Below are 15,730 nucleotides of genomic sequence, written 5' to 3' on the forward strand. Positions count from 1 at the left end.
AACTTTGTGCTTCTGTACATTTGCTCATACTGTTCACTTTGCTGAACTGCACTTACCCTATCACTGACTTCTGAAATCCCATCCATCCACCTTGGCCCTCTTCAGATACCAGTTTCTTCAGAAGGGATTCCAGGCTACCTCCAATGGTAAGCCTTGCCTGTGAGCCCCCGCAGGGTCTTGATGATCTTCTCTGTGCTCATTTTGACCATGACCTTAGGTGGCAAACCTCCTGATGATAGGGTCTGTCTAGTGCTCCTTTAAATTCCCCTGTGGTGCCTCGTATCTATTAAACAGAATTGAGTGAATGAATATTGCTAAGTGTTTTTTCTTGTTTGGAATATTCTTTCTAGGCGTCTGGCTGTCACTTATCAGTCCAGTCAGTCAACAAATATCTATTACATGCCTTCTGTATGCTGGGTACCTAAGATACACAGGTGAAAGAGAAAGGCACGGTCTCTGTCCTGAGTTCTAGCTGTTAGGAGGTAGACAATGTGAAAATCAATGAATCAATGACAGTCTTAGATAAAATAAATATTTGGAAGGCAATGTTGTAGAGAGTAACTTTGTGTGCTGTGTTGGTTAGGAAGACCAGGGCAGGCCTCTTAAACAAAGGACAATTCAGGGTTGAGAACTAAATGATGAGAGTGATGAAGCCAGGGGAAGACATGCAGGAACACTTTTCAAGTAGAAGGAACAGGAAGCGTACAAACCCTATGGTGGAAAACAACCTTGAGTGTTTAAGGGACAGAAGGAAGAGGGCGTCGTAGGTATAGCCCGGTGAAGGAGGCCAGGTGTAGAGAGGGATATTCAGGACACTAACAAGGGCTAGCTCAGGGCACTGTGGACCGTAATAAGGAGTTTGCAATGGGAAGCCTTTGGTAGTTCTTAGAAAATGAATATGAGCCGATTCATACCCAAGTGAATTCTTCAATCTTGTTTTTTGTAGGTATTGGCCATGATGTTCACTACCTTGTTATAATGAGTTAGATGTTAACTTGATTTCTACAAATACAAAAATATTCCTGTACTGAAGACAAGGATGTTACAGACATAAGTGCTGTTTTTAAGAATTACATGTTGGTAATGCTCAAGTTACTGTGCATAAAAAAATTAGTGTCCCACTGTAATACCATAAAAATCAAATGTGTTTCCAATAAACTATAGTTTTGAGTGTGTCTTTTCTGGCTTCTGAGGTTGTTGGAGGAAAAGTGAATTTGGATTACTTCCTCTTAGGAGCTATTTGTATGAATGTAATTCAATTTGGAGTATTTTTTAAAATAATTTTTTTTAAGATTTATTTATTTATTTGACAGACAGAGAACACAAGCAGGCAGAGAGGCAGGCAGAGAGAGGGGAGGAAGCAGGCCTCCTGCTGAGCAGAGAGCCCGATGTGGGGCTCGATCGCAGGACTCTGGGATTGTGACCTGAGCCGAAGGCAGAGGCTTTAACCCACTGAGCCACCCAGGCACCCCTAAAATAATTTTTATTGAAAACTTTTTTCTATTATTAAGTAAACTCTGCCCCCAGCGCAAGGCTCTGACTACTCACAACCCAGAGATCAAGAGTTGCACGCTCTACTGACTGAGCCAGCCAGGCACCCCCAATTTGGAGTATTTTAATTGGTCAAGAATACTGTAATACATACTGGATTATGTGTGTGTGTGTGTGTGTGTGTGTGTGTGTGCAAATCCCTGAGGTGGTTTAATAAATATGACTTAATTATTGAGAATGGCAAATAAATAGAATATACCTAATCTCATCATTCAGTGAAAATGTGTAGGTGTAATTTGTTTCTAATTTCACCTGGCGCAGGCCCGACGTTCCCCGTCATACGCCTCATGGGTGGGAGCAGCGCGCGGGAAGGCCGAGTGGAAATCTACCATGCTGGTCATTGGGGGACTGTCTGTGATGACCAGTGGGATGAAGCAGACGCAGAGGTGATCTGCAGGCAGCTGGGCCTGAGGTTTGTTTTCATTCTTTGTTTAAATTTTGGAATCTCTTCTTCCCATACCCAGAGGCAGGTGGCTGTGTATTTAAATTGTACAGTTCCTCAAACAAATAGAAAAAGCCACCTTGCAATCTTTGTGCTAGGTTGTAGGCTCCCTGAAGAGAATTTATGTGTACCTATAGGTCTAGCCTGTTTGTATCTGAATCCAATTGCTTTTATATCTCTGAGAATCTCTTTTACTTCTTTTCATTATTTGCATTTATATTATTCTCAGGTAATGACCAGCACTGTCGGTAACAAAGACTTACTGAAGTCATCTGCTGTTAGGGTTTAACTGAAGTTCAGTTTCTGTCTCCAAGTATTATCTCAACTTTTGACTTTGCTTTCTGATTTGTTAGGTATGTGCTTAGAACAGAAGATGTTTATTTAATGTGCAAAGGAAATAATTCCCACGTAGGATGTGGAAATGAAGCATGTGTAATAAAAACAGCGGTATAAAAATGAACATTTCATGTTGTCCTAAGTCCTATTCTGGAATAGGATGCTGTAATTTTGTTTTTTAAACCCTTTCTTTAGTGACTCTGAATATTGGTATAACACACCTAAAAGTTTCTCTAAAATTATATTAGGAGATTGGAGTGCCTGGCTGGCTTGGTTGGTTGAGCGTCCAACTCCTGATTTTGGCTCAGGTCATGATCTCAGGGTCGTGAGATGGAGCCCCTCCATGGGCCCGTGCTAAGCGTGGAGTCTGCTTGAGATTCCCCCTCTCTTTGCCCCTCCCCCCCCATCTCCACCTCCCACACTCTCTCTGTAAAATTGATACATGAATCTTAAAAAAACAAGATAAAATTAGGGGATCTTTTCAAAGTTGATATTTTACTTTAAAATTTGTAAATTTCTTCCTTTCGCTTTTTGCAGGTGGTGGTGATGGGTGGCCTCTTTAGATCAAAGCTTACTGTTCACGTATCACTTCTTTTCAATTAAGCATAATCCTTGATGCTGAAGCATGATTTTTGAACCTTACACCATTTATACTTATTTGTTTTGTGACTGGCCCCCTCTTTTTCAAAACTCTGTATTTATAATGAAGCAATTTAAAGTAAAATACTGACATTTTAACATTCTCTCTCTAAATACTTCAGTATGTATCTCTTACAAATAAGAACATGGTGCTACATGGCCAAATTAGCATTATCACAACTAATATCATTGGTAATTACCCCCTTTTTTAGAGAGAGAGAGTGTGTGTGTATGTGCAAGCGGTGGGGGAGGGGCAGTGGGAGAGAAAGAGAATCTTAAACAGATGTCACACCCAGTGTGGAGTCCTACTTGGAGCTGGATATCACGACCTCGAGATCATGACCTGTGCAGAAATCAGATGCTTAATTGAATGAGCCACCAAGGCGCCCCATTGATGATCATTCTTAACATTTTCTAATACCCCAACACAGTGAGTTTCTTGTAGTGGCCCCCACAGTGTCCTTGGCAGATGGACTGTCTTAAGCAGAATTTAGTCCAGGATCATGCAGTGCATCTGGATGTTGTGTACCTGAAGTGTCTTTTGAATCTAGAACAGCCTCTTGTTATTCATGACACTGATTTGTGGAAGAGAGAGACATTTGTTCTTGAGAATGTCCTTTCCCCTGGATTTGTCTCATTTCTTCCTACTGGTGTCATTTAGTTGACTCCTCTGGCTCTTGTAATTCCTGACATTGGAGGCTAGATCCAAATGTCTGATTAGCTCAAAGCAGGTATTTTGGCCAGGACTCATCACAGGTGATGTGTCTTGGGGTCTTCCCACTGCTGGGGCTAAGCTTGAGCACTGGGTTAAGTTGGCATTAGCCTGATCCTTCACTGTCAAGTTACATTTCCCCTGTAACTGATTCTGCGACCTAATGGCTATTTCAGAGTTCAGGTATAGGACAGGACCTGCAAGGCAAATCCTGTGTCTCTGGAGCTTATAATTATCAGTGGTGTGAAGTTTACTGTTATGATCATTTTCTTTGGGTGGGTTAGAAGTTCCTTCAGCCAGTTCCTTTTGAGAAAAAGTCTTATTAAGCATTTGTTTTGAGACTAGATTTTAAAAATATTCTGTGGGTGTATCGATTTCAATACCAGTCTTCCTCAAATTTCCAGGTGTTGCTGTTAGAATGAACGTAGCATAAAGTTATCATGTGCCCTGTACTCAGAACAACCTGGATCTGTGTCCTACTTGTGGAGATGAGAAAAGTTAGAGTATCTCTTCGTCCGATTCCCCCATCTATAACGTATTTCTTGACATATAGGAACTGTTGTCTAACCCAGGTTCTAGAGCAGTTAGCACACATAATAAGTATATAATACACATTGGCTCTCAAGGTCAGTCAAATTAGGGACCGTTGTAGTTGAAAGATGTTTCTAACATTCAAAATAAACTGAGTATTTGGTGGTAGATTATCCAACACTAGTTCTCTATTCAGAACTTACATTTAGTTAGCTGTATCTATGAATTTCATATTTTTAAAACATTCTAGTGTGTGTATATGTATATTTACTGGTGACCAATTATGTGGTGCTAATTGACTTTCATATTAGTTACTAAGAAACCTATGTCTTTGCCAAAAATATTAAGAACTTGAAGAGTGGATCGCTTCTCGGTCTTTCGGCTAAGATCAAGTGTAAGAACTTGAAGGGTGGAGTAATAGTGTATTTAACATTACTAGCTGCTGTATGGATTACTCTAAACTTAAGCTACAAGGCATTTTTAAATTATTAATATATTTCTGTGGGGGAAAACGCAGATTTGCATAGAAAATTTAGAGTATCCTGGAGATACACTGTGAATATTGATTATATTTATAATTATAGAAGTGATTCTAAAAATTTGTTGTAATGTAAAATTCTTTCTCGAGAGCCAAAGATTTCTTTCACTTAAACAGTTCTTAAACTGTTAAACATAGACCATTTAAAAAAATATTAAAAAAAAATATTTATTTATTTGACAGACAGAGATGACAAGTAGGCAGAGAGGCAGGCAGAGAGAGTGAGAAGCAGGCTCTCTGCTGAGCAGAGTCCAGTGCGGGGCTCGATCACAGGACACTGAGACCGTGACCTGAGCTGAAAGCAGAGGCTTGACCCACTGAGCCACCCAGGCGCCCTGAACATGGACCATATTGACAAACAATAGTCTATTACAGAGAAAAGATACAGAGAATCACCAGGAAGACTATATTAATATTGAACACATGTGAAGGCCAAGTATTTATATCTTTCTCGAGCATTAGCTTATTGCTATCTTTCGTACGAGGAAATTCATGTTTGGAAAAGTAATTGAAAGGAAAAATACCTGCAGATATATACAAGGCGGCAAAAGTTCTCCACAAGCCTATGCAGCAACCAATGATTCAGCTTGGTAGACATTTGTTTTTATTGTCAGCACTCTGATGCTCTGAGCTAATATTGTTTGTATTTGCCTTTCTTTCACTTGGTTTTATAGTTCTCTCCTAAGTTTGCATTAAAGCAATATTCTGCACCTGCTCCTCCTTTACAATTTTTTGCTTATTTAGTGGCACAGCACTTTCAGATGAAATAGTTTTAGTGGCACATGGTTGATAACAGCATAATTTTGTTGCTTGTCTCGATTTATGATTTTTTTTCCTAAGCAGATTTCATCTCTTTATTTGTTTGTTGAATTTCCAAAGGGAAATGACATCATGCCTCCCTGGAGTGGGGGTTACAGTTTCTTCGTGAGATGCTGTTTTGTTGGCTTTCATCTTTTTTTTTTTTTTTTAAATGTTTATTCGACAGAGAGATCACAAGTAGGCAGAGAGGCAGGCAGAGAGAGAGGAAAGCAGGCTGCTCGCTGAGCAGAGAGCCCGATGTGGGGCTCGATCCCAGGACCCTGGGATCATGACCTGAGCTGAAGACAGAGGCTTTAACCCACTGAGCCACCCAGGCGCCCCGGCTTTCATCTTTTAATGGTGTCTGTGGATTTTGGTAGCTGGCAAGTTTCCTAAACACAAAAGAAATGACAGTACTTTTGATACTTAAATTTGAGTAAACCAGAACTTGGAGAAAGATTAGGAGCAGGAAACGAAGCAGCCAGATGTTAGAAAATTGTCTTGAGAATGTGCGTGTACACAGCGAAGTTTCAGGTAGAAACATTTTATTTTTATTTATTTTTATTTAATTTCAATTAGCCAACATACAGAAAATCATTAGTTTCAGATATAGAGTTCAGTAATTCATCCGTTGCAATAACACCCAGTGCTCATCACATCACATGCCCTCCTTAATGCCCATCACCCAATTACCCATCCCTCCACCCACCTACGCTCCAAAACCCTGTTTCTTTCTTACAGTTAAGAGCCTCTCATGGTTTATCTCCCTCTCTGATTTCTTCCCATTCCATTTTTAACTCCTTTTCCCTATGATCCTCTGCACCTTTATATTCCTCATATGAGTGAATCCATATGATAATTGTCTTTCTATCTCACTCAGCATAATACCCTCCAGTTCTAACCATGTCGTTATAAAGGATAAGATTTCATCCCTTCTGATGGCTGAGTAGTCTTCCATTGTGTGTGTGTGTGTGTGTGTGTGTGTGTGTGTGTGTGTGTGTACCATATCTTTTATCCATTCATTTGTTGATGGACATCTAGGCTCTTTCCACAGTTTGGCTATTGTGGACATTGCTGCTATGAACATTGGAGTGCACATGCCCCTTTGGATCACTACGTCTGTATCTCTGGGGTAAATTCCTAGTAGTACAATTACTGGGTTGTAGGGTAGCTCTATTTTTAGTTTCTTGAAGAACCTCCATACTATTTTTCAGAGAGGCTGTACCAGCTTGCATTCCAGGTAGAGACATTTTAATCAGAGTTCCTTTTGTGCAATTAAAATAAAGACTTTTCCCATGTCTTTCAAAACTCTTAAAAACATAGTTTAGAACGATGACATCATATTTTATTGTGTGGATATGCCATAACTTACTTAGGAATTTAAAAAATTGTAAATACATCTTTCTTAGTTTATTATTTTTTTTGGCTATAAAATTATCATACAAAACTACTTTATTGAGTGGTTAGAATAAAAATGTGGTACAGATTGCTTTTTAAAAAATACTTCTTTGCTTTTTTATCTGTTTATTAATTTCTTTTTTGTATTTTGTAGATTTTATCATAAAGAGAACCTGGAGACCTTGTGTAAAAGAAGAGGAAATTAGGCCCTCTAAGATTACCCAAAGCCCTAAAGTCATACTGTTAAGTGAGAACCAAAATCCTCTTTTTTTCTTTTTTTTTTTAAAGTAGACTCCATGGCCAACATGGAGCCCATCACGGGGCTTGAACTCACAACCAAGAGATCAAGACCTGATCTGATATCAAAATGAGATCAAGAGTCGGACGCTCAACCAACCGAGCCAACCAGGCACCCCAACAACCAGAATCTTGAGATTTCCCAGTGTAGAATTTTTTTTTTCATTTTATACTATTTGCCAAATAGTCAGGGGTTAATAAGAATAAATACAAATATAGGGCTGAGAGAAATAGAGAAGTCAAGAGATAAAAGTTCACTGTAGGGAGAAAATGCTGATAGACTGTATTTGAGGTTGCCCCCCCCCCCTTAAAGTGCTCCCCTGAGGCTTTATATAGTCAAGTGCTTCAGAGTTACCTATGTAGCCAGACAAGCTTCACCAGCAGTGGTGGTGTAATACTGGGCAAATTATGTAATTTCTGGGCCTCAGTTTCCTCTTCTGTAAATTGGGGATCAGAATATGGGGTTGTAGGGAGGATTAAATGAGTTAATACACATAAACCTGGTAGACCAGTGCTGGCCTACAGTAAGCATTCTGTGTGCATCCAGTATCACTACTGGAAATGCAGGGGATTGTTCTCCAGAGAGAAATCTAGGATATCGACCATTAACAATGAATTTTTTCATTTATAAGTTGTGTCACGCACTGGTATTTGTAGTTAAAGGACCAATCTTGTATAACCTAATAAACAATTACCTTGCACAATAGAATTGCCTAACTATATTCTGTGTCTGTTCAAAGTCGTAACTTAGTCTGGTGCTTGATCAGTCAGATGATGCTATTTATTTGGGCTTTTTCGATAAAAACAAACTTTATACAAATACAGTTAGAGTAGCCAAATAGGTTTAAGAATGTTTTGGATGAGGATCAGACATAGAATCAATTCAGTGTTTATTGGGCATTGCTGTTATAGATGTAGGTCAAATAGACTTACAGAAAATCACTTAATAAAGCAGTGTATTATTTCAGAGCACCCCTATTCCACAAATTTATTTTGTGGCCAGAGAGTAAGAAAAAGGGCAATACTGGGACTTCATTACAAATGAACTGCCAGGGAGGGTGGTGGAATAATTTTCATAAATGAGGGACAATGAACACATAACTGTTGAATTCACATGGCATTTTTTTGACTTTAACAATCCATGAGGTTGGCTTTTGTTTTTGTTTTTTTGAGAAGTGGGGAAGGGCAGAGAGATGATGAGTGATAACCTTAAGCTGGGCGTGGAGCCTGATGTGGGGCTCAATCTCACGACCTTGAGATCGTGACCTGAGCCAAAACCAAGAGTCAGACACTCAACCAACTGAGCCACCCAGGCACACCAACAATCTTTGAATTTTATGTTGCTTTGCCTAATATCACAGAATTTCTTTAAAGGCAGAGTCATGAGTTTCTTTGGTATGCCCTGAAAGCCAGCACAGTCCAGGGCACCGGGAAATACTAGTGGCTGAAGGAATGTGTGTATAAGTATCTTCTTAATTTTAATAAACTCGAAAGTGAGCCAGAAAACCTAGTTTGTGATGCATCATAGTTTCCTAGTTAACATTTTTGTTGTTGTTGTTGTGATTAGTTCTGTTTTTTTCTGATTAGTTTGTTTCAGTTAAACATTTTTGTGATCATTAAAATGTTTATAAACAGTGGGAAATATGGAAACCTATAAGAAAGATCATAAAACACCCAACTCATGTTTTAAGAGTGTATTTTTAACATAGATGACTTTTCTCAGAGTCATGATTATGGGGCTGTTGCTCTCCCATCTTGTGTTCTCCCTTAAGGAAGGGACACAGTTCAGAGGCAATTAATCAGGCCTTTTGCTTTTTCCTAGGACCTCTCTCACATGATCTTTAACATATTTGGAATATAGTATATATCAGTTACTCTGCCCAGCCAATCCTGAGTCACTCCCAGCTAATCATTATTTTAGGGTGTTTTTTGGGGGGAAAAGGTAGGGGAGGGGATGTTGGGTAATAAAATGTCTTTAGTTTGTAAACTTTTAACCTAAATATTATACCCAAAAAATGATACTAATCTTTTAAATCTCTAAAAATATGTTAGCTAAGAATGTATTTTTGCTGTGTAAATTTGACCCTTGTAACATTCAGCATCTTATATGCTCAGTGGCCATCGATATTTCTTCTGTGAATAGCCTCATCGCCCCCATGCCCCTATTTTTTAAATGTTTGTTGTTTTGTCTTTCATTATAATGTAATTATAACATTATTATTATTATTAATTTTTAGGAGGTTTTTAAAATTGTTGTCATGTATTACAAATATTTCTTCCTGCCTGTTGGTTTGCCTTTTGGCTCTGATTATGGTATATTTTGCTATACAGGAGCTTAAATTTATTTGTGGTTAAATTAAACTTGTTTAGTTTTTTCTGACTTCTGGGTATCTTACCTTGCTCAGGAAATCCTCTTTGTCCCAAGGTGGTATTATTCTTGTGCTATGTTCTTTATTTTATTTCAATAACTTCTTAACCCTCCCTTCTCAACCCCTTCCCTCCTTCCTTCCTTCCTTCCATCCTTCCTTCCTTCCTTCCTTCCAGTATTTAGACTTTTAAACCATCTGGAATTTATTGTTTGTTTCTGTTATGAGTTTGGGATCAAATTTTATATTCTCCCATATTCCTTATACCACTTAATCCTGGCTCAGTGAATTGTACCCATTGAAATGTTCTTCCATAGGATCTTTTTCTTTCCTGGCATTTATCCCAGGGCAAAGAGCCAAGAAGACTGTTAATCGGTCTTTCTCCATAGCTTTCCCTTCTGGCTTCCCCATGACCTGCATCAGTCCTCTGTCTCCCTCTCCTCCGTTAAGCAACTTTCAGTATTCTCTAAGTCAGCTTCCATATTTGCTTTCATTAATCTCTTTCCTTTAGAGCAAAGGTCACCAAACTTTTTCTGTAAAGGGCCAGATAGTAAATACTTTGGACTTTGCAACCACTCAACTGTGCCTTTGTGGTGCAAAAGCAGCCACAGCCACTAAGCTGGGAATGAGTGAGGCTTTGTTCCAATCCAGCCTTATTTCTGGACAGTGAAATTTGAATTTCATAGGGTTTTCCCTTGTCAAAAATTACATTCTTGATTTGATTTTTCCCCCTACCATTTAGAAAATGTAAAAGCCCCTCTTAGAGCATGGGCCCTATAAACACAGGAGGTATGCTGAATTTACCCTTGGGTTGTGGTTACTCTTCTCTGCTCAGGAGCTGCCAGCAAGGGCACTTTGCTCCTGTCCTGGATTCTCCCTTTTCACAAAGGTGTGGCAGGTCTCAGGAACGCAACTGCAAGCACTTCCCTTCTGATTTGAACCGAGCTTAGTAAATAACACGGTACATTTCAGTTTTTCAGGCTTCCAAATTCCGGAACTAAGTCCCAATATACACATGACTTTAGAGTTTTATTTCCAGTGGGTATCATGTTGTTCCCTTGTTCAGTTTAGTTTGAATGTTGTTTTGAGAATATTGTCTTTTGGAAGGGGATATTTATTCTACTAGGGGCAACTTAAAACATGTTAATTTTTTCACAACCTTATAGACTACTTTTGCAAGATCATTTTGGTACAGAATATACTTTTTTTGGGAGCGTAAGTGCTGTCTTTAGAAAAAAAAAATTCATTGGCCACTACAATTGTTTTTGGTAAAATGCCTATGTGCACTGAAACCCTTGAAATTGTTGGCTTCCGAGGATCTGTGTCTCTGCCACGGGAATCCCAAGTTCAGTGATGCAACTCATAGCTTAATGATCTTTTGGGCTGTCATCTCATAATCCTTAATAAAAAACAACACTGATCTGTTGGGTATTTTATAGGCTACAAATTACTCCCCTAAGTGTATTCTTTAAAAAATGATTTTAAAATAAATAAATGAATAAAATGTATTTACAGCCTTAAACCCAGAACATGTTGAGATTTTCACTGATTCTCCCTTTCCCATCATTCCACTGACTCTACCTTGGGGAACGGAGAGAACAAAAGCTATATGATGTTTTTTTTAAACTAAACGCAGAATGGTTTTAGATCAGTCACTTAGCAGTGAAAAATGTGCCCTTCATCATTTGTGAGGGGGAAGCTCCTGATAGTGCCAGAGGGAAAAGGAACCAAAGTTTATTGAGTTCTTACTTTGCATCAGTTTAATTCTTACAACCCTCCGAGGGAGCGATTATCATCCCTGTGTTCAAAAGAAGCATTTTGTGCTTGGAAGGTTTTTATAACTTCCCCAGGGCAGTTTTGCTTGTTAAAGATAGAGCCCAGATTTGAGCCTGAGGGCCTGTTTCCACATCTTTTCTTCCTCAAAGATTCTGCTTGGAAAGAATAAGCTTTTTGACATGACCAGTAATATATGAACACTTATATATATGTCCACTACACTCTTCTTTGGGGACACAGATACACATTGAAATAACTGGAAACTTCATTTAAAAAATCCTATTAATTGAGCATTGATTCCTTTTTTCTGGAAGAGTAGAAATGGCTTTTTTGTTCTGTCATTTTTCCCTTGTAAAACAAGTTCACTCACAAAATTATTTGATAGTATCATTTGGGTTAGAATTTTTTTTTCTTTCAAATTTGTCTGATTTACACTAGATATTAATCTTTAATATTTGTTTGGGCAGACTTCTCAGAGTCCCCGATATTACAGATATCAGATAGTGATTTAAGTGTGAGGATTCTAAATTTAAAAATTTTAACTCTAGGAAAATATCCTGCATAAGCTACTCTATTTTTCTTTTCCTTCCTTCTTTACATCTTTCTTTTTTTTTTTTTAATATTATTTATTTATTTGACAGACAGCCTGCAGAGAGGCAGGCAGAGGTGGGGTGGGGGAAGCCGGCTCCCTGATGAGCAGCCAGCCAGATGCGGGGCTTAATCCCAGGACACTGGGATGATGACCTGAGCCAAAGGCAGAGGCTTTTTAACCCACTGCACTACCCAGGCACCCCCTTCAAACCTCTTCTTATAAACATTTTCTTTATTCTTCCTCTTAAAAACTCTGAATTTTATTTTTTTTTTAATTTTTAATTTTTTTTTTAGATTTTTATTTATTTATTTGACAGAGATTACAAGTAGGCAGAGAGGCAGGCAGAGAGAGAGAGGAGGAAGCAGGCTCCCTGCTGAGCAGAGAGCCCAATGTGGGACTTGATCCCAGGACCCTGAGATCATGACCTGAGCCGAAGGCAGAGGCTTAACCCACTGAGCCACCCAGGCACCCCCAAACTCTGAATTTTAAACAGAAAGTGGCTCAGGTGATAAAGGAATGAGTGTTTGCTCTAATGGTTAAAGGTTTTAAGTTTCAGATGTTTTGGGCTTTGTTTTAAACATGTGTTCTCTTAAAAGAAACTTTTGTAGTATCTAGTAAAATTAGTTAAACAAGTTCTTCTTTGGCCAGGAAGTTGTCTCTCTAAGACTTGGCCATTGCTGGAGTATTATAATCATTTAGTAAACTTTCTTTTTTCCTTAAATATATTTTGGTTGCATATTCTCAAGGTAGTTATAATGGTATGAGAAAAAGGCAACCAGACTAATGGGAATATTATTGAATAGGGAGCATCACTGAAAAACAAAATGAAAATATAAATGCTCTACTCCAAAAATTAGAAGGCTAGAAGGGGTTGACATGGCAATTTCTGAAATTATTAATCATTTTAACAGTCAGTAGTGAACTTCTTCACTGAAATCCAGGGTTCTAGAATGTGGGATCACTTTGAATTAAGGGAGAAGTAAATTTAGTGCACATGAATTTGAGTGGAGAGATGTTTAATTAGGAATATGATTGGCTCTGAGTGACAGAGTACTGAAAGTAACAGTGGTTTAAATAAGATAAGAGTTTATTTGTCTCTGTAGAGACCAGAGGTAGTCAGCTCCAGGCTAGTCTGGTGGTTCCACAGTCATCTGGATCTGGGTTTTTTCTTGCTTGTAGTTCTCTCATTCTTAGAATGGCACCTCATGGACCAGTCTAGCTTCTCAAGCTCTGGCCATCATCTCTGCCTGGGAATCAGCAGGTAGGAAGAAGTGGGACAAGGATACTTCCTGGAAGTGATACACAACAACACTTCTACCTAAATATCTTTGGATAGAACTTAGTCATCTCAAATGGGTCCCGAGTTTCAGTTCGGGATGACTAAAGAGTTCTGGAGGTGGGTGGTGGTGATAGTTGCACAAGAATGAGGAGGTACTTAGTGCCACTGAACTGTACACTTAAAAGTGGTTAAAATAGTAAATTTTATGGTGTGTATATTTTAAAACAAAGAAACTTAGTCACCTGGAAGGGGAAGAGGCTGGGAAATGGAATCTTTACTCAGGATAGCCATTGCCCTCCTAAAAATCTGAGGTTCCGTTACTAATGAAGAAAAGGAGAGTGAGTATACAGGGGTAACTAGCAGTCTTGTGATGGCCAAAAATAGGAAGAGCGACAAACAAAGGAACAGGAAAGAAGTATAGCAAGTCATGTATGATCTGTGGAGTGAATTGGTCAGGGGCAGTATGGATTAATCATAGTTATACCTTTCCTAGGACAAAAGAAATGATGTCAGATGACTTTTTGGTGTCTAATCCAGATTTCTTATGTTTGTTCAGTGGCATTGCCAAAGCATGGAATCAGGCGTATTTTGGGGAAGGCTCTGGTCCAATCATGTTGGATGAGGTACGCTGCACTGGGAATGAGCTTTCTATTGAGCAATGTCCAAAGAGTTCCTGGGGAGAGCATAACTGTGACCATAAGGAAGATGCTGGAGTGTCCTGTACCCCTCTAACAGGTAAGAGTTTCACCCCATTCACCCCATTAATCTATCAACCCTTGCCCCCAGCACCATCTGGGCTTACTTTCTGTTCTCAATTTAGATAATATAACTACATGAACACACCAGTAAATTCTGCAGATCAAACTAAAAACAAAGCAAAACAACTCACAAAAAACAAAAACCAAACAACTGACACAAATTGTATATCAACATGGTATGTCTTTGTTCATAAGTATTTCTGAAATTTTCACTTTTTTATAGTCTAAAAAGATAGACAGAAAATATAATTTTTGGGAACATATAATGCCTAACAGTCAAAATCAGTGTGCAATGATAAATTTCACATTATTAGGCGTATACTTAAGTCCATTTATTTATTGAACTGCCTTGACTCTCGGAATGTGTTTATAGCTCGTGGAACTGTATTGATGGGATTCTTGGTTAAAGCACACTAATAAAGGAACCAAGTTAACTTGGCTGTGCTCAATTCTCTGACTATTCCAGACTGTAGGACACTTGTCCGGATATGTCTCATGTGTTATAAGAATGGCATGTCTGAGTAAAATGAGTGTGTGTGTATGTAGGTACATGTTTTGTGGGAAGAAAAGGGCAAAGGACAGAAGGGAAGTCAGGTCATCGCAAACCCATTGTTTCTATGGTAAAAAGAACTTAAAGAAAAAAGTTGGGGGTTTTAATCTCTCTTTAAAAAATCAAAATAAAACCTTTGGAGGGCCCATGAATTGCTTAAGTTATACCTTTTTATTTACATAGTTCTCTATGTGATGTTTTTATTAGAATAACATGTTTATACACAATAGAATACAATAGAAATATAACATTTATGCCAGATTTTAAGCCAAAGAACATCATCTTCTTGGGTCTCCATTCCCTCCTCTTTCAAAGGAGTAGAGTCTTGTAGCATTACTGTGATGGTCAAATGAGGTAAAATGTGTTCCAGTGTTTTGTAGATTGTAAAGTGTTACAAGAAAAAGTGATTGCGTTCCTAAGAGACCATTTATTTTAAAGATCCCAGAGGTTCATGAAAAGTATGACCTTTATCCAGGACTATATATATGTTTCATTTGGGGCATTTGTATTATTTTGGCTGGAAAAGGCTTCTAAATCTACTTGTTGGGGGATAAATTTATTGTATATCTGCTTAGAAGCTCTTGATAGGGTTCTCTGCGGATTAATTATTCATTGAACTCATAAGCTTCAAATTCAGATCTGTATTATCAATAAAAGAGCAATAGCGAGACATGTACTCTAGCTTTTATAATTTATGAATGCCTAAGGAATAATAAATGCATTGACATGATAGATCACACTTTAACCAGAATAGCTTTTTCTGTCTTTGTATTTCAGAATTTTTTCATTTGCAGCTACAATTTCAAACTATTTCCAAGTTACTGTTTTCTTATTTTTTAAATGTAAATGACTGATATTTCTCCTATTACCAAGACTGAAGCTACAAGAAATTTCCCAAATATTTGTTTAATCTGGGGAAATCCAAATAACTACTTTGGAATTATATCAGAATATATTTTTCTACTCAGGAAATAGAAGTACAAATAAGAAGAGTATTTTCTTAGGACGGATATGGTTATGTCATACTTCAGAAACAATCCAGTGACCTCAGATCATTGAACACTGTCCCAAAATAAGTTTAACAAAAGGCCTTGAGAGCGACCTGAATAGGTGATAATTCTAGTGAAGTTAAAATGTTTTTCTCCCTTTTTTGAGCATTAATTTTCT

General features: G+C 38.2%; 1 protein-coding gene across 1 annotated transcript in view; it reads left to right on the forward strand.

Moving 5' to 3' along the window:
- The window catches only part of PRSS12 (serine protease 12), a 71,079-nt gene that overhangs the window by 19,487 nt on the left and 35,862 nt on the right, over window positions 1–15,730 (forward strand). The window contains exons 4-5 of the mRNA XM_045997483.1: window positions 1,813–1,963; window positions 13,812–13,990. Coding sequence (XP_045853439.1) covers window positions 1,813–1,963; window positions 13,812–13,990 — 330 coding nt within the window. The remainder of the gene's footprint in view (window positions 1–1,812; window positions 1,964–13,811; window positions 13,991–15,730) is intronic.

The sequence above is a fragment of the Meles meles genome, chromosome 2, assembly GCF_922984935.1.
Source record: "Meles meles chromosome 2, mMelMel3.1 paternal haplotype, whole genome shotgun sequence".
Lineage (NCBI taxonomy): Eukaryota > Metazoa > Chordata > Mammalia > Carnivora > Mustelidae > Meles > Meles meles.